Source organism: Schistocerca piceifrons, chromosome X (genome assembly GCF_021461385.2).
Source record: "Schistocerca piceifrons isolate TAMUIC-IGC-003096 chromosome X, iqSchPice1.1, whole genome shotgun sequence".
In the NCBI taxonomy this organism is placed as follows: Eukaryota; Metazoa; Arthropoda; class Insecta; order Orthoptera; family Acrididae; genus Schistocerca; species Schistocerca piceifrons.
Genome location: NC_060149.1, coordinates 213,513,029 through 213,534,805, shown reverse-complemented (window position 1 = coordinate 213,534,805; position 21,777 = coordinate 213,513,029). Strand labels below are relative to the sequence as shown.

General features: G+C 38.2%; 1 protein-coding gene across 2 annotated transcripts in view; it reads right to left on the bottom strand.

Annotated features, from left to right (window-relative positions):
- Positions 1-21,777, bottom strand: part of LOC124722101 (arrestin domain-containing protein 2-like) — a 219,647-nt gene that overhangs the window by 103,373 nt on the left and 94,497 nt on the right. For both annotated transcript variants that reach the window (XM_047247298.1, XM_047247299.1), the window contains exons 3-5: positions 17,369-17,522; positions 16,639-16,761; positions 8,916-9,046 (exon numbers count right to left, since the gene is read on the bottom strand). In XM_047247298.1, the coding sequence (XP_047103254.1) occupies positions 8,916-9,046; positions 16,639-16,761; positions 17,369-17,480 (366 nt within the window). In that variant the 5' untranslated portion in view covers positions 17,481-17,522. The remainder of the gene's footprint in view (positions 1-8,915; positions 9,047-16,638; positions 16,762-17,368; positions 17,523-21,777) is intronic.

Here is a 21,777-nt window from a genome sequence, read left to right as displayed (position 1 = left end):
GATCCAGTCACATCTAATTTGTTGAGTGATTTTAGTTAATTTTCTAATCTTTTATCACTAATCCTGATATCAGTAACTGTGGCACTCGTACAGTCATCACCAACAGAAGCATTTAGTAAGGATAATGCATGTATGAGCTGTCCACTCTAGAACCTCTTATAGACATCTCTTTAAATAGTTGGGCAGACTGATAGCAGCTGCTTGGTTCATTTACTCCCTTATGGAGGTTGTTGGCAACAATCAATCATAGTGTGAAAACTACAGTAAGATTCATACGTATAATACTAGAATTAGAAATGATTTACACTAACCATCATCCAGCCTTACTGTGGTGCAGAAAGTAGTGAGTTAGTTGGGCAGAAACTCCCATCTATGCAGCAGCACATCAAAGCACAGTGTTTTGTTTGTGAGTTGTAGTGAGCTTCTAATAACTAGAAGAAACTTATTTTTATACATTGTGTGCATTTTAGTCTAAATTCTTACATTTCTTGCATGTCTGTGTATATCTAATAAGCACAGTCCAGTGTTTTAACAACTGTGTAGTGTATATTTCTACTGTTTCTACCACAACAGCTGTTTGTTTCTGAGTGAATAGCCAGTTATGGTGTAAAACTCATTAGTTTGATAGCTGCTCTCATCTCTGCAGCAGCAGTGTGTTTGCACTCACAGTTCCACGCTTCAGTATCTGTCTAGTCTATAGATCTGCCATCTTCAGTATGGATAGAGACTAGATTGCTGTGTTTAGATGTGAACTGAGTTGGTGACAGTTTGCTCACAGCTCCAGGTAGTGCTGGCTTCAGTCATGCTGCTTGAGGCTATTGCCAGTGGGCATTATTGTGGGGGGTCACACATGGGGATGCAGGGTACATCCACCACATCCCTCATAATTCACTACTGTTACCACCAAGGTTACTGCCTGTATTGAGGATGAACCTTCATCTGTGGGTGAGTAGGAGTTTGTTTCAAACTGTAGCAGCCAGCAAAAGGCCTCCCCAGTTTGCCTGAAAAGCAGGTTTCAGGTGCTATCTGCAGCTGACAAAGATACTGATTCAGATGCAGTTGCTTGCCCTGCTCAAGAGGAAGCCTCTCAGTTCACAATACCTGGGCATTCACAGAGGGTGGGATTACTGGTAGTTGGGAGTTCCATTGTTAGGTATATAACATGGTCCCTTAGCGATAAGGCTGCCAAAGAGGCGGAGAAATCCAGTGTGTCACACATGGGGATGCAGGGTACATCCACCACATCCCTCATAATTCACTACTGTTACCACCAAGGTTACTGCCTGTATTGAGGATGAACCTTCATCTGTGGGTGAGTAGGAGTTTGTTTCAAACTGTAGCAGCCAGCAAAAGGCCTCCCCAGTTTGCCTGAAAAGCAGGTTTCAGGTGCTATCTGCAGCTGACAAAGATACTGATTCAGATGCAGTTGCTTGCCCTGCTCAAGAGGAAGCCTCTCAGTTCACAATACCTGGGCATTCACAGAGGGTGGGATTACTGGTAGTTGGGAGTTCCATTGTTAGGTATATAACATGGTCCCTTAGCGATAAGGCTGCCAAAGAGGCGGAGAAATCCAGTGTGCACTATGTGTGCATACTGGGAGGAGTCATTCCAGATGTGGATAAAGAGCACAGGGTGCAGTAAACTGCAGGTGACGGCCCATGTCAGTACTAATGATGTGTGTTGCTTTGTATCAGAAGAGATTTGTCTCATTTTTGGCAGCTAGCTAAAGTGGTAAAAACTGCCAGTATTGCTTGCAAGATATAGGCATTGTCGACAGGATCAATTGTGGACCTATGGTACAGAGCTGAATGGAGGATCTTAATCAGAGGCTCAGACAGTTCTGTACTGTGTAGGTTACAAATTTCCCAACTTGTGCCATTAAGTGGTGGGGTTTTGGGTTCTACATCATAGGTCAGGGGTCTACTACATACAGGAGACATCTACACAAGTAGTAGGGGCTGTGCAGAATGAACTGGGCAGTATTTAGGTTAGAGGGCCTTAGCAAAGTGCATAAATGACTTCAGTGTGAGAGTGTGCAGGAGAAACACAGGATGCTGATAAATATAGCTACAATCAGTAGTGTAACTGTAGACTGTTGCAGTTGTGTTGGGAAAGAACCAGAGCTGGAAGCACTAACAGCTCAGATTGTTATAGGTACCAAGAGCTGATGAAGCCAGAGATAAGTTCATCCAAAATTTTTACAGAGGACCTATTGGTGTCCAGAATGGTTAGATTAAATGCAGTTATGGTGGTGTGTTTGGTGCTGTTAGAAATAGTTTATCTTTTACTGAAATTGAAGCAGATACTTCCTGAGAGTTAGTATGGGTAGAGTTTATAAAATAATAATTGGTTCCCCTTGCCAGAAACCCCCTCCACCCCTCACATTCCTCCCCCTGCCCCTCCTGCTCAATGATTAAGCTGCTGAACAGTTCAAAGGAAAGTTGAGTATCATATCAAATAGACATCCCACTCATACAATTATAGTTGATGGTGACTTCATTTTACCCTTGATATGTTGCCAAAAATACATGTTCAAACCTAGTGATGGGTAAAAACATTGCCAGGCATTGTACTAAATACTTTCTGCAAAAATTATTTCAAGCAATCAGTTCAAGAGCCCACTCAGAGTGTAAATGGTTGCAAAAACATACTTAACCTCTTAACAACAAATAATCCTCAGTAAATAGGTAGCATCATGATGCTTATAGGAATTAGTAATCACAAGTTCACTGTAGCAAGACTGGCCACTGCAACATGAAAATTTACCATAAAGTAGCTGCAAAATATATATATTTACTAAAGCAAATAAAAATTCACTTGACAGATTCCTAAAGAACAGTGTCCACTCCTTCCCCACCAACTATGTAAGAGTAGACCAAATGTAGCTTAAATTCAAAGAAACAGTATCAGTGGCAACTGAAACATTCACATTGAATAGATTACTACAAGACAGTACTGATGCCACATAGCAGACAAAACAGGTCTGAAAATTGTTGCAGAAGCAAAGAAAATGCATCACAAATTTAAAAGAATACAAAATCTCCAAGGATGGTGATGTTTTACTGATGCTTCAAACTTAGCATGGCCTTCAGTGCAAGATGCTTTTAATGGCTTCCGCAATACAAAGAGAATCAGGTCATATGAAAAGTGCACCAGCAGCAAGACCCAATCAATACATTCACTCTGCTGTATAAATTATAATGTTACCAACAACAGTGCCATTGAAGTGGAGTTACTAAATATGGTTTCCCAAAATTCCTTCACCAAAGAAGATGAAGTAAACATACAAAATTCAAATCCAGAACTGGTGTCAGCATGAGTAAGTTTGAAGTAAATATCCTCCGTATAGCAAAGCAGTCTAAATCACTTAATAAAAGCAAGTCCTCCAGTTCAGGTAGTATATCAATTAGTTTCCTTCCAGTGTATAGTGATGTATTAGCTCTATATATAACAATCAAACACTACTGCTACAGATGATTGCATATCTATATCTAAAGTTTGGAAAGTTGCACAGGTCACAAAAATACTTGTACTCAAGAAAGTATATTTAGATTATTTTTGTGTCTTGAAGAATATTATGTTATTTAATGACAGCAGATGCTAAATTATCCTGACATAGCCATCTTAAGTCTCACTTGCAGAGACCAAAAATCTTATGCTACACAGTAGAGCAGTGTTGCAGCAGCTTGGAAGTGTAAATTTATATGCAGATAACTGTTTTGTTTGTGGAAGTTGTGTCATGTTGATCGGAATTAGCTACAGTCACATGAGCTCCATGAATTCTGATAAACACACTTCTAACTTCACACTATAGATGTAATAAATGTACACCTACCGAACTGAATGACACTGAACTACAAATATATATTACCTGACTGTACGACCTGAAGCTAAGTTTTTAGCCTTAAACATTGTGAACCTGTACAGCACTATGCCTGTAGATGAAACATTTGAGGTAATAAGAAAGTGCCTATTGAAAAACAAGACTATGAGCACACCAGAAATAATAAATCTTATAGATGTACTTACTTTAGTACTCTCACACAATTACTTCTCTTTCAACAACAAAATTTACAAGCAAGATGTAGGGCTAACAATGGGAAGGCCTCTTAGTGGCCTAATAGTAAAAAAAGCTATCAAGGATATAGAGAATAAAATATTGACACTTAAAGATAGTGCTACAACCAAAGTTAAATTCTGTGACAGGTATGTGGATGACACCGTTATTCTGTATGATGGCACAGATGACGATGTGACAAACATCTTAATAAATTCAGTAGCCTCCATAAAAATATTCAATTCATCCTTGAGCATAAAGAGAACACCACTATACCTTTTCTTGACATTAAACTACCAAAATGGAACCAAAATCTGTCTTTCAGTGTTTACTGGAAACCTATTGGTACACACACCACTATACAAAATTTCTCTACACATCTCACCTCCCATAAATCTGCAAATGCTATACAGAACCCACAAATTTCTGGTTCAACATACAGCACTCCAGCAAGAAATAAAAACCATAAAATGTATCACATTAAACAATAGATTTGATCCTTCACTCATTAATACAATGTCATGACGGATAAAATATAAATTAAACAAACAAAATCAAACTACACTCACAACTGACTGTACCCCAACAGTTAAATATGTAAAAATGCCTTATATTGATATAACATCTGACAAATTAGCAAAGCTATTAAGAAACACAGATGTAAAAATCAGCTTCAGCACCACCAACAACCTAAGTAGGTAGCTTAAACACAATATAAAACCACCAGATACAGATCTTGATGCATTTGGCATTTACAAAATTACCTCCAGCCAGTGTAACAAATATTATATAGGCCAAACACGCAAAAATTTCAGAACTCAGTTAAAAGACTACATAGAATCCTAAACATTGGATAAATGTAACAAATCAACAGTAGCAATACACATTGAAGACACAGGCCACCCTATGATAGGTGAAGACAACCTTGAAATTTTTCAAAAAATTAGAAAAAGTAAAAGAATGGGTATCATGGAAGAAATGGAAATTTTCATTCATAATACAAAATATGGAGATAACATTCTTATGAGATAAGTAAACTCAAAAATGCAAAATTGTTCAGTAGTCTTCAGCCAATTCTAATGCAGCTGAATTAATTTGTGCCGGTATGAAAGAAATGATTACCAGACTGCCAGTATTGGGAATATTACTGAAATGCTATAGTCAATACTCTTCCACATGCTGTAAGACCACCATATTGTATTAAATATATAGTGCAGAAAAATTTGCATAGTGAATTACGTCAAAAATCAGTGTCAAAATAAATAGTGCAATAGTTTTATGTTACACAATAGCTCTGCTAGAGTACCAAAGATGTAAATGAAGCTGCTTTGGGATGCCAAAATGGCCAACCACTGCTCCCCCCCCCCCCCCCCTCCAAATACCACAGCAGTGAATAGTAAACAAAACGTTCTGTGTAAATTTGGTTTAAGATAATTTATTTTTAAGTAACAGTTTCCTATGTATATAAATGCCCAAAGGTGAGAACATGCTCAAAACCCAATGCTGTATGCTAAATTAAACATAAAACAAATGAAGCTGACTGGTACCAGAAAATACAGACAAATAAATATTAAGATTTTATCAGATTTGTTTGCTGTTCAATTATGGGTGTACCAACCTCTCCCAGAGTGTTGTTGTGTTTGAGTAATTCATCAACAGAGTTCATACATTGGAGTGTAGTATGCCAGCAACTGCACTGCAGGTAAGGGTAGGTAAGTTTAACAGGCTGAGGATGTGCGGATGAGCTTCAAAGCTGCAGTACCAACAGGTAGGTTCACATTGCAACTGAGTCCTGCACCCCAGTTTGGCTCCTACATCCTAACACACACAATTTTTCCTATAGTATGTTGTTGGTTAGCATTTGGGCAGTTATTTTCTCTCGATGTAAATTGATATATTTTGTTCTGATTAGTACCAAAATGGCTAAATCCAATTAATTTCTAAGATGTGGAGAATTAACAAAGTTTCAGCTTCCTTGGATTTACATAGCTGTTGATGAAACTTGCATGTGATACTTGAGGTAATTCCTTGCTGTAGTTCCTTGCTGGAAGTAATGATCATGTAAAGTTTGTGTTTATTGACTGGTATGAGTTGGAACAGGGGCTTTCACATTTGTGATTCTACTCATTAGTTGAGAAAAGACACTTTTGATTATGACAGTACTGTGCTGAAACAAGAAAAATATGTAAGATGTGGGGTCTACAATGCAGACAGAATAAGGAAGCTGGTGAATCATTTCTGCTGAACAGTGAAGTAGTGTGACCATGATCTTCAGCATGAATTCTGGGCATCAGTTTATTCCACCATTTCTTACAGTTCTGTGGCAGCATGTGATGCTTCCAAAGAAAATGTAGGAGAGTCCTAACAAAATGAGTGAATGAAGTCTGACTAGTTCTTAAAAGAGATGCAGCACCTTATAAAATTTGCATATCACTCTTCTAAACACCTTGTTCTATTAACAATCTTTAATGAGATGAAGACCTGGAGGCTATCACCTATGCTCAAAGTCACCACATTAAAAAAATTAGCAATCCACCTGGGTGCTTCATCCTCACCAATTACAGATGCTTATTTATAAGGTAGCAGTTCTTTCTTGTAAGGGGTGCTTTTAGAAGAGTTTCACAAGACACCTTTTAAGGGCTTTTGGTGTACAGGAGATCAGTCCCTTAATCTAAATGTTTTCATAGATCTGAATTTTGTCATGCCAGTGATGACAAATTTTGCAATAGACTTCAATGTAGAAGATTCTTACATTCTCCTATGAAGAGATAAAACCAGATTGTCCGAATTCAAGGCAGCAGTTGAATTTCCTTTGTCGGGCCCTTTGAGAGACAGAATAGGCCCTAAATTTGGTTCACTATGCTCTTTGACTAGACTACAAAGAATACTACATATCTCTGTCAGATTTTTTGATAGGCCTGTAAGTGTGCTTTGAAACAACTGTTTTGACAAAAGAAATTCAGTTATGTTACACAACATATCATTTGGCTGTATAATAAAAAGTACACAGCAAATAACTCACACATCAGAAAAGTATGTAAAAAGTGGGACCTGCAATATGTTCCATAGTGTAGTTTAGCAGTGTATAATTTCTCATTTATTGTAACACAATTTATAAATAAATATACTGGGAAAAATTCATTATGTCAGAATGTGGTACACATGGTACAACATGTAGTGTTCTGTGAAGTCAAACAATACTTCATGAAGTGCTGTGTTTATCCATTGTTGAGATTGTGAAAAGGGAAAACCATGCTGCTCTATAGTCAAGTGCCTTGAGTACCCTTTCTCATTACTTTCTAACATAAATTGAAACTTCTGTAAATTAAATTCACCTTTCCTTCAGTCATATATTTAAAAAAAAATGTTTAGCAAATGTGTCAGATGACCTTGTTGTATCATGTTCAGGCCCCTTTCAGTAGTTGGTGTCCCAGGGATGGAATGACCCCTCTTCCTCCCCCAGCCCAGTGTCACCTTTGTCAGACCAGCCTGTATTGACAACTATACTCCAGGCAAACTGTTCACATCTTGGTACTTGAAGCCATGCTATTCTTAATGCCCCTTGTCTGACCATCTATGTATTAAAGGAAACTGAGAGCCCAGTTCCTGATACAAGAAGAAAGGAAAAGAAATGTAGTTAATGCCAAAACTATGAAAAAAAGTGAAATACTGATTTCCAAGTCATACAAGAAATAGGAGATGAACAGCTTAAAAAAACATCCAGGAACACACTGCCAAGAAAACTTGTAAAATATTGATTGAAAAATGTATGAATACATTGACATCAAGAAAAAAGTGAAAATAACTTACTTTTTGTGTGAATAAAACTATTAGAAAAACTTGAACCAGTGTTCATAATGCTAAACTTGAACATGAAACATTTGCAAGAATTTCAGTGACAACTCTTGCTTATGAATAGGCTTATTGCCTATGTTGATGAGCTGACCAATACTGTCCACCAGTTTCCATCAGAAGGCTATCATATTTTCTTCTTTTTTTTTCTTTTGAGGTTTTGTTCACTTTTTGATTGCCTAAGCTTTCTAGCTTTCTGCTAACCAATAAATCTGAGTCCATTCATTTTCTCTTTTCTCTAGATATACCAAGGGAATGATTCCTAGAGCAGAATGCAATCAAACTTTCTAAAAGTCAAGGTCTATTGAACCTATGTAATTAGCTTAGTCCATTATCTATCTTCACTGGGAGTATTTTTCTGTTCACAGACCATTTAATAAACTTTTGTTGGCAACAGAGGCAATTCAACTTTAGATTCACACTGAGCATGGCAAGGATTTCATTGGACTCAAGTTCTACATTTTAAATGTAGTTAACTCTATTCTAAAATGTTATAAAACTTTAAAGTGCAAATGTGTGCTAATAATTGATTCTACATTAAGGCACACTTTTCTTCAGTCTGTTGTCTATAACGACCATGTGCACTCCCATCATATTTTTTGCATGATGGCAGTTCTTAAGATTCATTTCATGATGAACTCTGATGAAAATAACATGGAATCAATAAAATGAATGTTGCATTTACTGAGAAGGAATTAAGAATTATTTGTTGTCTCTCAGTAATGAGCCCATAATTTCACTAGCTCTTTTCAGTAAATATCTTTAATATTCTGTGTTGCATATGTCATCACAAAGTTTCATATAATAACTGATGAATGTTTTATTTCTGATAAAATAGCAATGGTAATTACAGTGGAGTAGTGATGCAACATTTTTTGATTATACTATACTGAATGTAATTGATCATTAATGTGAGTGATTATTAATATTTATAAAAAGTTATTCTTATTTCTACATAATAATTATCATCATTCACTAGAATTTAATTTGCAGTTGTCCATATTACCTTTATGTAGTATCGAATAAAGCCAGGTTTGCTTTCAAATGAACATGGAAGAGAACTTTCTGGAAGCTGGAATCTGAAGGGAAACTGGTGTACACCCCTTGGCAATATTGGGACATTTCCTTCTGGTTTATCTGAAGAAAAAAGAAGAGTGTTTGAAATGTTATTAGCATAGTTGTACTGTTACTAAAATATTTTTGTTAATATTAGTTTGTCTGTTGCTGAGACTGTTGAGGCTTACACATACTTAATACTAGTTCAGAAGATCTTCAGAAGTTAAGCTTCACATATATCCATTATGCCTTTCATAGCTGCAAACTCCTATCTTACAGTAACTTGTAATATTTTTAGTGGTTTGTGGATAGCACCTTTGACTACTAATTCAAAGGTCTTGGGGTCTGTGTTTGATCATAGTCACTACTTTGTTTTGAATAAAACTCATCAGCTATGGTGGTGGAAGACTTCTGATTTTGGGAATCACATTTTTTCTGCCAACAGCCTTGTCCAAAAAGGGTGGCAGAGATGGTAGAGGTTTAGTACATCATCTTGTCATTGGGGTGGGAAACTCTTCCTAAAACAGGGAGAATCAGTGATGATCAACAGCATTAGGATGCCCTAAGCAATTGAGAAAACTGCTGGACTAAGCACACAGAAAGTGTATTCACAGTAAAAGTGACCTTTAATTGAGAAAAACATGAAATATATTGAGAAAGCATCAGTATCATCTCCCCATTGGCCAAGGACACTGCATTAGTCTGCTATTCAGCTATCTTGGAAACAGCTGCCAGTGAGAAGGTGAACATGAGGAAAAGAATGAAAAGCCTTGGAAACTGCAATTTTCTATGAGTCATAGCATGGATTGTTACAAGTTTGAATGTGGTAGAGAAGCTAGAATGACTGAAAAGTGGAATGCAAACATGGAAACAAGGTGTAGTGGGAGTCACTGAAGGAAATGAAGACAGATGTATGATCTGTTCACAAAGAGATGAATGATGGCTCCCTAGTTCTAGCATGGCAGAGGTTGGTGGACATCGGTTGACTTCGGCAGTTCATGTTTTTTGTCCTGCAACTGCTAATGTCAGCAGTTTCATACAGAACTTTCTATATGTAGTCATTGTGAAATGATTGTTGTGTTGTGTTGTGCTGTGTTGTGTCACAAATTAATATCTCCTGATAAGTAAAAAGAGGTTCTTTGCACATAATGGGCAGCACCAGATAATCTTTTCACTCCTCAGAGAAGGGTATGGCTTAGCACTTTATCAATTGGAGCTGGAAAAATAATTAATAATGTCTCTGAATGCTGCAAGCAGGAAAGCAAAAACAAAGAAGATCTCTACCCTTTCTCTGAGCCAGTGAGATGAACTGTGATATGCACAGAAGCAAGCTTCAGGTCTGTGAGAAGAGTTCAAAGTTTTTGTAAATATAATTTTGGGAAATGACCAGAAACTCCTGCCAAAATGAGATAAATTTCACCTCAAATTTTTAAGTTCCATAGTGCTTTGAAACAGTCTTCCCCTATGTCTTAGTTACTTTAAAATAGTCATTTTGTTTGAGCACTGTTATTCGTTGTTGGAACTCCTGGAACTGTTTCACTTACAAGGAGAAGTCTCCAGGGGTGGGATCAGCTTTTTTGTAAAATTGTTTACTTCAGAAGTTCATGGACCTATTGAGGAATTTTTTTACATCATAATTAAAAAGAATTATCAAGTGTAAAGCATGAACAAAGTCCCAGGATGAAAATATAATAAATAAAAATTACTTACACATAAAATCAAGTACTGATGATGACAAATTTCAGAGCAAACAAGCACATGTCAAGTGATGTGGTATGAGTGACCATCAATAAAACCAAATAAAATCCATAAAAAGACATTCCCACTGGAGATGGGCTAAGTGTAAAAGTCTTCATATTAAACTGCACATGGGATTAAAAGTCTGTGAAATGGGCTGTTTGTGGCTCATGGCATGTATGATGCAAAAAATTTCCTCAATAGGTCCATGTATGTGTGAAGAAGTCAATCTTACAATTGTTGAAACCATATCAAGGGCTGTTAATAAATCTTTATATTCGCAACTCATTTGCTGATTTTTTCAAATCATTCATTTATATTCACTGTTGCTGAACAGCAGCTATGTTCAAAATTTTAATGAACTTTTACTTATTGAATATATACAATATAGTAGGAAGAACACGTGGTTAAATTTGTAGGTGATTTGGAAGTTGACAGGAGGAAAAATGTAGTGCACAGAGTTGACCCATCTAGTAGCAACAATGGCTCTTATCTAGACTGAGTTGAACTGAGCTCGGATCACAGATATAGATTCTTCATATCATGCTGCTTTAACTCTATTCCATAATTTATCAATAACACCGGCTGGTAAGTGATGGCATGCCAATCTCTGTCCGACTCTTGACCAGATGTTTTAAGTGGATAAGAGAACATGCTAGGCAGGGGAACAGTTGAACACATCTGTATTAAGGTAGGTGAGTACAGCACAGACCACAAGCAGTCTTGGGTTGTCTTTTTGAAAGTTAATGTCAAGGAGACCTAGTAGATAGGACATGACCACCAGCCTTAATATGTGAGCAGTGTAATGCCTACTGTTCAGATTAAAGGCTGTGCAAACCTAAGGTGGTAGTCTTGTGTATGCGATAGTATTCCATATGACCTTATCAGTTGCTCAGTTTGTGTGAAGATAACAAATGTAATCTGACAATGTTGGTTCTCCTCAGAGCCTCCACACATTGATATATCAGTTGTTATACTTCACACAGAACTGGGACTTCTCTGAAAATATGGCATAGTGCCACTTCTGTGTCCACTGTTGTCACTGGTGCACCAATGTTCACTCATCTATTTCTGATGTTGTGCAAATGGAAGCAGCAACAATGGTTACCATGCCGACAGTTTGTGGTGCTCCAAATGTTGTTATAGTGTCCATGTGGACAGTTGTCTTGTTGCTAACAAGGTAATTTACTGAGTTAGGATACAGGGGGTGGACAAAAATACTTAAAAATCAAAAAAGGAACACGTTAAAATGCCTAACATGGTGTAGGAAAACCAATGGCATTCAAAACAACTTCCTCTCTTCTTGGAATGGATAAATACAGGTCCTATATTGTTTTCAGAGGAATATTAAATCATTCACCCTGCACAATAGTGGCAAGTTCAGGTAACAAGGGTGGAGGTAGATAGCAATCACATGTCGTTCTCTCCAAAGTAGACAACAAAGCCTCAACAATATTGACAGCGGGTGACTACAGTGGCCAGACGAGGTGCTCACAAAACCAGCCCTGGACAATGTGGGTCATGTGAACAAGGACCCTGTCATTTTAGAACACAGCATCACCACTGTGGCAACAAAAATTGTCACATAATCCTCGGCAGTAATGCAGCCCTACAGAGTAACCATGGGACCCATGGAATACCACAATATAGTTGCCAAAATCACCACCAATCCCCTGCCATGTTTCACTTTTGGGATGTAAACTTGGCCAGAACTTGAATACAGTGCGAGACAAGACTCTTCCAACCAAAAGATTTTCTTCCATTGCTTCATAGCCCTGGTTTTATAGCTTTGGAACCACATTTTCCTGTTATGGGCATTTGCATCCCTGATATGTTGTTTTGGAATTCCAGCTCACCCTGCAATTCTTTTGTGTTCTTTTCATGCTGAAGGGATTGCAAGTGTGACATTCAGTTCTGGAGTGGCTTTTGCTGATGTTGTCCTCTTATTTTTTGTCACAGTCCTCTTCAATGACCATCTGTCATGATAAATCAGCACATAATTTTGTCTGCATTGTGACTCAGCAGGCCTTTGATACGGAAGCACCCGCAATGTGAGCACAAACAATTTGCCCATGTTTCAATTCACTTAGCTCTGACATACTGCACTCGCAACTACTCAGAACACAGTTTTAACAACTGGCACTTGCATCATATTGAGGACAAGGCACAGGTGCTGTTTGAAGCCAAATGCAACAATGTAACCTTCAGACTTAGCTAGCTAACATCATATTCAAGCTTGCATTTCACATAGTGTTTCAATATTTTTGTCCAATCCCTGTAAGTAATATGGTTGTATGAACCTGCACAGTCAACCAAACAATAATTCTGCCCTATCATGCACTAGTAGCATGGGGCCACTGAAGTCCTGCACAGCATTCATTGTGGCTGTCCTAAACCCATCAGTTCCATTTTTGTATGACTGGCATGGGACCTCAACCAACACATATTGGCAATATCAGAGAACAATAAACTGCAGCTTCAATAATCCTTGATCCTGCCACAGTCAAATCCCAATATGTGCTTAAAGATGACTGTTTCTTACATAATGCATAACAATCCCCTCATAAAATAATAATGATCCATTGTTATTTATAATAAGTGTGACAGTGAAGTCATCTGGTCACATATAACAGGTGTAGGTGACACCGTGTTGATTGTTGGATGTTTATACTGGCCACCTAATTTAGCTGGGACAGTTCTACAGTCATTCAATGAAAGTCTACAGTTAATGGTGACTAAATACCCAGATCATGCAATACTGGTTGGAGGCAACTTTAACCTGCCATGTACAGACTGGGGTGTCTATGGATTCACTGTTGGGGGTACAGACAGACAGTCATGCAAAATAATTTTGAACACATTTTCTGAAAATTGTCTTGACCAGCTAGCTTGTCAGCCAACACACAATGAAAATATCATAGACTTTATAGCTACAAACAGGCTGGATGTTATTGACAATGTCAGTATACAAATGGGGATTAGCAATCATGATGTCATTATAGCTACTATGATTATAAAAGTTAATAAATCAGTCAAGAAGGCTAAGAGAGCCTTTCTGCTAGATAGAGTGGATAAGCAATTATTAACATCTCACTTAGACAGTGAATTGGCATCACTTAGTTCCAGTAAGATGGGTGTAGAGGAATTATGGGCAAAGTTTAAGCAGATTGTAAATCATTGTCTGGAGACTTATGCGCCTAGTAAGTGGATAAAAGATCCACCATGGTTTAATAACAAAATCTGGTGGATGCTGAGGAAGCAAAGGCTCTTGCATTTTCAGTTGGAAAGGGAATGCATAAACGATGAAAAGCAAAGGGTAGTAGAGATTCATGTGTCTATGTGTAACGTATATGATGACTACCACCATTACACCTTAGCAAAAGATATGGTAGAGAACCTGAGAAAATTTTGGCCATAAGTAAAATCACTATGCTTCCATTCAGTCCCTTGTTGACCAGTCTGGTGAGGCAGTTGAAGATAGAAAAGAAAGCTAAAGTTTTAAATTTCATGTTCCAGAAACCATTCACAGAGGAGAAATGTACAAACATATCATCATTTGAACATTGGGCAGACTCCTATATGGATGACACAGTAATAAGCATACCTGGCATAAAGAAAGAAATGAAGGATTTGAAAGCAAATGAATCACCAGGTCTGGATGGAATCCCAGTTCGATTTTACAAAGAGTACTCTATGGCATTGGTCCCTTACATAGTTTGCATTTATCAGGAATCTCTCTCCCAGTGCCAAGTTCCAAGTGACTGGAAAAAAGTGCAGGTGACTCCAGTATATAAGAAAGGTTAAAGAATGGACCTGCAAAATTACAGACCAATATCCCTGTGGACTAAGTTCACAGATATGTGAGTGGTTCAAAGACTTTTTAAATGATAGAACCCAGTATGTCATCCTTGACAGCAAGCATTCATCACATACAAGTGTATCATCAGGATTCCTCTGGGGAAGTGTGATTGGACCACTGTTGTTCTCTATATACATAAATGATTTTCCTGACAGGGTGGGCAGCAATCTGTGGTAGTTTGTTGATGATGCCATGGTGTACAGTGAGATGTCAAAGTTGAGTGACTGTAGGAAGATACAAAACGACTTAGACAAAATTTCTAGTTGGTCTGATGAATGGCAGCTAGCCCTAAATGAGGAAGAATGTAAGTTAATGTTAATAAGTAGGAAGATCAAACACGTAATGTTTGGATACAGCATTACTGGTGTCCTGCTTGACACAGTCAAGTTGTTTAAATATCTAGGCATAACATTGCAAAGCAATATGAGGTGGAACGAGCTTTGTGAGAACTATGATAGGGAAGGCAAATGGTCAAATTCGGTTTATTGGGAGAATTTTAGGAAAGAGTGGTTCATGTGTAAAGGAGACTGCATATAGAATGCTGGTGTGACCCGTTCTTCAGTACTGCTCAGCGGTTTGGGATCTGCACCAGGTGAGATTGAAGGAGTACATAAAAACAATTCAGAGGTGGGGTGCTAGATTTGTTACCAGCAAGTTCAAAAAACACCTAAGTGTTATGAAGATGCTTTGGGAGCTCATATGGGAATCCCTGTAGGGAAGGTGATGATCTTTTTAAGAAACACTATTGACAAAATTTAGAGAACCAGCATTTTAAGCTGACTGCTGGATGATTCTACTGCTGCCAACACACATTTCAAGTAAGGACATTTGTCCCATGATGCGTTTATGGTGTTACCATTTTAATGGTCAACAATGTAGAAGAAATAATGGTATGGTAGGATATGTGCTAATACATTAGGGAGTAGCTTCCATGGTTTTAGAGGGAGTCATAGAGGGCAAAACTTGTGGGGAAAGACATAGCAAATAATTAGGTCATTGGGTGTGAGTGTTTTTCTGAACTGAAGAGATTTTTATAATGGAGAGGATTGCAATGGACACCTCAGAGAAGTCAGAAGATAGATAGATCTCAAATAAATATTGGCTGCACAACTGTAAAAGCACTAGTTCGGGATTGATGGTATGTCAGGAAGTGATACTAGAACATAATCTTCTGCAAACTGCAGGCATCATACATGCCAGCTGTGTTACACTAGGATATAAATTAAGGAAGCTGGCAATCAAATCTTTGAAAGCACATAGCCTTGTTATCATGAATGACAGAATGATCAGGTAGTGAGGCAGATAATTTGCAGAAAGTCAATTTCACATTCATATGGAGACATTAGTAGCCAACCATCTCTGTTTAATCGTATTCATTTCTAAATTCACATAGGTCTCATTGTTAGCATTCTATAAAAATCTTAATTAAAGTCTTTGTTGAGAGACACATATACCCCATCTTCTTCTTCTTTTTATTTGTGTTTTACCCATCTAGGACAGGCCACACTGTATTTAAGTTTGACAAAAGTATTTTTATTTAACTTTGCATCTGGAACCCTTCCGTGATACTACAATCATCAATTCCTCTGAGAGTGTGACCACATTTCAGCTGTTTGTTTATCATGTATCTGGGATAGAAGGCGAGGGCTAACCTAGCATTTTCCTAAATGAGTGTGTGAAACCACCTAGAAACCACACTCAGGCTGACTGGTGTGCCAACCCCAGTTGTCAGTTTGCTGTGCAGATTTGATCTTGGTCTGGCGCGGTTTCCTGTCCCATAAGCTAGTGCACTGCACATTATGCTATACGGGCAGGTCAGACACATATACCACATAAAAAGATGTGTTGTAGTTCTGTTACAATAAATGCTCACACAAAAATGGTGAATATTTCAAACAGCAAGTTATGAGTTACTTTGTTTTAGAGCTTACAGAATTTGTATTTTAGATGTGTATCATTACTCTACAGAAATTATATGTATCTCACTCCAGAAGTGTCTCCATTCTGAATGATAATTTGAAAACTGTGAGAATGAAAACTTATGTGACATGCTCTTCATGCTGTAAGCTTCTAATACCTTTGCCCCATATAATTGCACGATCATCAAGAAAATACTGATCATCCTTAACTGTGCGTCTGTCACCACTGACAACTACTTTCCACTCAGCATGTGCTTTTCCTCTTAGGACAACACGAACCGCTGAAAAAAAGAAAAGTATAGATATTGTGGCATTACAGATTACTCACAACATAGACACAGTCCTCTTTTTGCATTTAACATATGAAAACACAAAAATAAATTGTTTGCTGTATTTGACTGTTGAAATGTAATTGAAAAGGGGTAAGTGATAGATACTGAAATATCATTTTGTGAAATAAAAAGAGGAAATATATGTTTTTTTGCTTTTAAACAGAAGTTGAATGAGAACATATTCACCTAAGTAATGCAGAGATATATATTATGCAAAAAACTCAAATAGTTTATTGGTTTAATACAGTTTCAGAATTATGGAAGTATGTATTTACACAGAAATGATGTTGCAATTTTGAAGAAAAATTGCTTATAGCTTTATAAACACCCCTATTTTTTTCTACAGTGCAAGAAACAGAAAATCTGGTTACAGAGTGTAACACTTTAGGATTCAGTAGCATGTACAGAATGGTGTTTCAAAGAAAATTAATTTCCAATCCACTGCTCATAGCATCATTCCTGTTGCTTTTTTTTTTTTTAAAAAAAAAAGAAGGAAATAAAATGCAATGCATTATCTCTTGTACTAAATATTACCACTTGCACAACATTAACTTACCCCTTAGTTTGAAATTCTCTATTGTATCAAGTACAACATGTCCTGCCAGGCTTTCACCGGCATAGTACATTTCTCGGTCCAAACGTATGTCAAATTCACGGATGTAATCCATAGTGGGTTATTTAGTTTTACCATAGTACTTTGAGTTCACCACCTAAAATGAATATACATACAGTTATTATGCTCAGTTAGGTACACATTTACAGATGAATAATTTGCTGTAGATTTTCTACTTTTTTGAAAGTAAATACCAAAATATTCTCATGTTGTTTGTTTTCTGCTCAGTTACCACACATTAACATATATATATATATATATATATATATATATATATATATATATATATATATATATATATATATATATATATATATATTTATTTATTTATTTATTTATTTATTTTTTTTTTTTTAAGTTGCCTTCGCAGGTCTGTCAGTATGTGCAGGCTTTGATCTGGTGTTCACTAATGTGTTTACTAATTCACGAGGAAGGTTTTTGTATGCAATTTTTTAAATATTTTGTACAAACTGAATAATGATGAATTAAAGTTAAGATGTGAAAACAATTTCACTGCTACATAGTGGCTCAGATTTGATGTTACACTGTGGCTCCCCTTTCTCCAGTTAGATAACTGGTTATGGACATGCAAGCCACCTAAGTGACTGCAATTGCAATGATTGCAATCATTTCAGAAAAACTGCATAGCCAAGAAACATGTCAGTCCAAAACCAGTGGTTTTTTATTATTTTTGCATAGAGTAAAATGCAATGTAGGATACAGCTTTACTTCATTTACAAAAAGAAAGTTTTGCTGTGGTGTAAGGGAAGGTGTCGTTGAGTGAGGATAAAATAGACAAAATTTCTAGTTGATGTGATGAATGGCAGCTTGCATTAAATGTAGAAAAATTTAAGTTAATGTGAATGAGTAGGAAAAACAATCACATAACGTTTCAATACAGCTTTAGTAGTGGGCTACCTGAAACAGTCGCATCAATTAAATATCTAGGCGAATGTTGCAAAATGATATGAAATGGCATGAGCACATAATGACAGCAGTAGGGAAAGTGAATGATTGACTTCGATTTACTGAGAGAATTTTAGGAAAGTGTGGTTCATCAGTGAAGGAGACCATGTACAGAATACTAGCATGATTCATTCGTGAGTACTGTGCTAGTGTTTTGGATCCACACCAGGTCAGCTTCAAGCAAGACACAGAAACGCCAGGTTATATTGAAAGAAGACATCAAATAAATTCATACGTGTGCTGCTAGATTTGTTACCAGAAGGTACGATAAGCATAAAATTATTATGGAAAAGAATTCAAATGGGAGATGAACTCAAATGGAAATCCCTCCAGGGACGACCTTTCCACAAAACACTACTGATAAAATTTAGAGAACCGGCATTTGAAGTTGGCTGCAGAACAATTCTGCTGCCCCCAACTTACATTCCGTGTAAGGATCACGAAGTTAAGAGAAATTAGGGCTCGAACCTAGGCATACAGAAAGTCGTTTTTCCCTCGCTGTTCTTGCGAGTGGAACAGGAATGAAAATCACTAGCAGTGGTACAAGGTATTGTCTGCCATGCACCATCCGGTGGCTTGCAGACTATGTGTGTAGATGCAGATGTATGTTGACGACGAGTGATTTTCGAGGTGTATTGCCAAAACAGATAAAAAGCAGACTTTTACAACCAAGTCATTCACCGGCGTAAAAAATGTGTCGCACAGATGAGTGACTACGGAGAGTACTAACACTGTTGTCAAGTTTAATAGCAGCAGCTAGAACTTTGTGACCTTCCTTCGTCACTTCTCTGAAATATCTGACCAAATCCTCGAACTTGTGGGCCCCTATGATCAATTTGAATCCAGTCAGCTCTATCCAGTCACTCACAATGACAGAAAGCACGCCTTAGACATGTACGGGTTGTGTCTACATTTCTGCAATCGTGAATGCATAGGCTGATGTCACACAGCAGGTGCAGTGGAGTGTTCAGTGACAGTGGGTGGTGTAGTGTACATCACCACAAAGTGCTAAAAATAAAGTAATGAAGACAAAAAAATACTGATGGCTACAATTTTATGATTTACGCACCAAAAATGTCGTTTGTTATTACGCTGAAAGGAGTTAGCTTGCAATACATTAGGCGATGTGTTTTTCGGTACTTGCTGTATAGGTACGTCCAAACTTTCTCCGTTTCCTTTTTTTTTCCTTTTTTCATTCTCTAGGTGGAGCAGGCTAGGTAAAGTCACGTCCCTTTCAGCCAAATTTCAGGCAAGCCAGTAGTGAGGCAAAGGGAGTCCCCATTGAGATCATTTGGAAGGTAATTTTCAGTTTCAGCATTTGCCTAACAACCAAGAGAAACCTCCTGAAAACCTTCGTCAGAACCGAGGGGGGAGGGGGGGGGGCTGGGAATCATTTTTATTTTAATTCTGGGGCAATATGTCATAGACCAAAAACTGGAAGCCTGGTTAATGTAAAAGTGTATTTCAGAATGAGATTTTCACTCCGCAGCGGGGTGTGTGCTGATATGGACTTCCTGGGAGATTAAAATTGTGTGCCGGATCGAGACTTGAACTCGGGATCTTTGCCTTTCGTGGGCAAGTGCTCTGCCAACTAAGCTACCCAAGCTCGACTCACGACCGCTCCTCACAGCTTTAATTCGTCCAGGACCTCGTCTCCTACCTATCATACTTCACAGAAGCTCTTCTGCGAACCTAGCACAACTAGCACTTCCGGAAGAAAGGATACTACGGAGACATGACTTAGCTTTGGTTAGGTTAGGTTAGGTTAGGTTGGCAGAGCACTTGCCCGCAAAAGGCAAAGATCCCGAGTTCGAGTCTCGGTCCAGCACACAGTTTTAATCTGACAGGAAGTTATATAAAAGTGTATTTGTTTATGAGACACTATCTGATCAACAACATCCGGTGGACACCTCTACGTAACGCAAATTCACCACTAGATGTCACGAGAGGGGACCCCCCGCCTTCTGTATAAAATTTTATGTTACCATTGAGATCAGTAACACAGTAACAGCTGAATGGGTCGGTCAGAAGAGCTGAGTGATTAGAACGTGGGCTAGTCATTGCACGTCGCGTGAGTAATAAATCAGCCGGCAGCTGTGACCGAGCAGTTCTAAGCGCTTCAGTCCGGAACCGCGCTGCTGCTACAGTCGCAGGTTCAAAACCTGCCTTGGGCATGGATATGTGTGATGTCCTTAGGTTAGTTAGGTTTAAGTAGTTCTAAGCCGAGGGGTCTGCTGACCTCAGATGTTAATCCCATTGTGCTTTGAGCCATTTGAACCATTTTGAAGTAATAAATCCATCAGGGATATTTCTTCCGTCCTAAAGCTGCCCAAATCGACTGTTGATGATGTGATTTTGAAGTGGAACTGTGACGGAAGAACCACTGATAAAACAAGACAAGGCAAATCTCGTGAACAGACCGATGAGGGCCGTCGAGCATTGTGGCGGATGGTTGTGAAAAATCGCATGAAATCGGCGGAAGGAATCACTCGTGAGTTGGAAAGTACTACCAACAATACAGTTAGCACACGGAATTTGTGTATGGATTTGAAAAGAATGGGATACAATGATCGAGCAGCTCTTCATAAGCCACACATTTCCGTAGTCAATCCCAAGCGACTCTAGAAATTGTCTAAAGAGTGATGCCACTAGTCAGTGGATGACTGGAAATGATTTGGAATGATAAATCACATTACACCCTGTGGCAGTCCGATGTAAGAGCTTGGGTTTGTCAAATCCTCAGAGAACATTGCCTGCCATCATGTGTATTGACTACAGTGAACTACAGAGTAGTTGGTGTTATGGTATGGGAGTGTCTTTTGTGGTTCGGGTGTGGTCCCATTACTACCATTAAGAAAACGCTAAAGGCAGAAGCATACGAACACATTTTAGAGCATTGTGTATTGTGTCCAATAGAGGTACACTTCAGCAATGTTGAGTGAATCAACATACAATGCACCATGTTATAAACCAACATCTGTCCACGGTTTGTGGACAATAACATTCCTGGAATGGACCGATCTACCCAGAGTCCCGATCTGAAGCCAATGGAACTGCTTTGGAATGAGCCAGAACGTCATCTTCGCTCCTGACCACAACATCCAACACACTAGCTTTTGTGGTTTCTGCTGTTGGGGATGAGGTGGCTGCTGCTCCTCTACAGACATTTGGAAACCTCACTGAAAGTGTTTCCAGCAGGGTTCAAACCATTATAAAGGCGAAGGATGGACACTCGTCATATTAATTTCCACTGGTTGGTTTCCTTATCAGATGGTGTATATAGAATATAAAACCGATGAGCTGTTCGCCGTGTGTAGTGTACCTGTGTGGCTAGCGACTGCAGGCCGCTTCTTGCAGGTAAGAATGAGTAGAATGGTGTGCCTTCC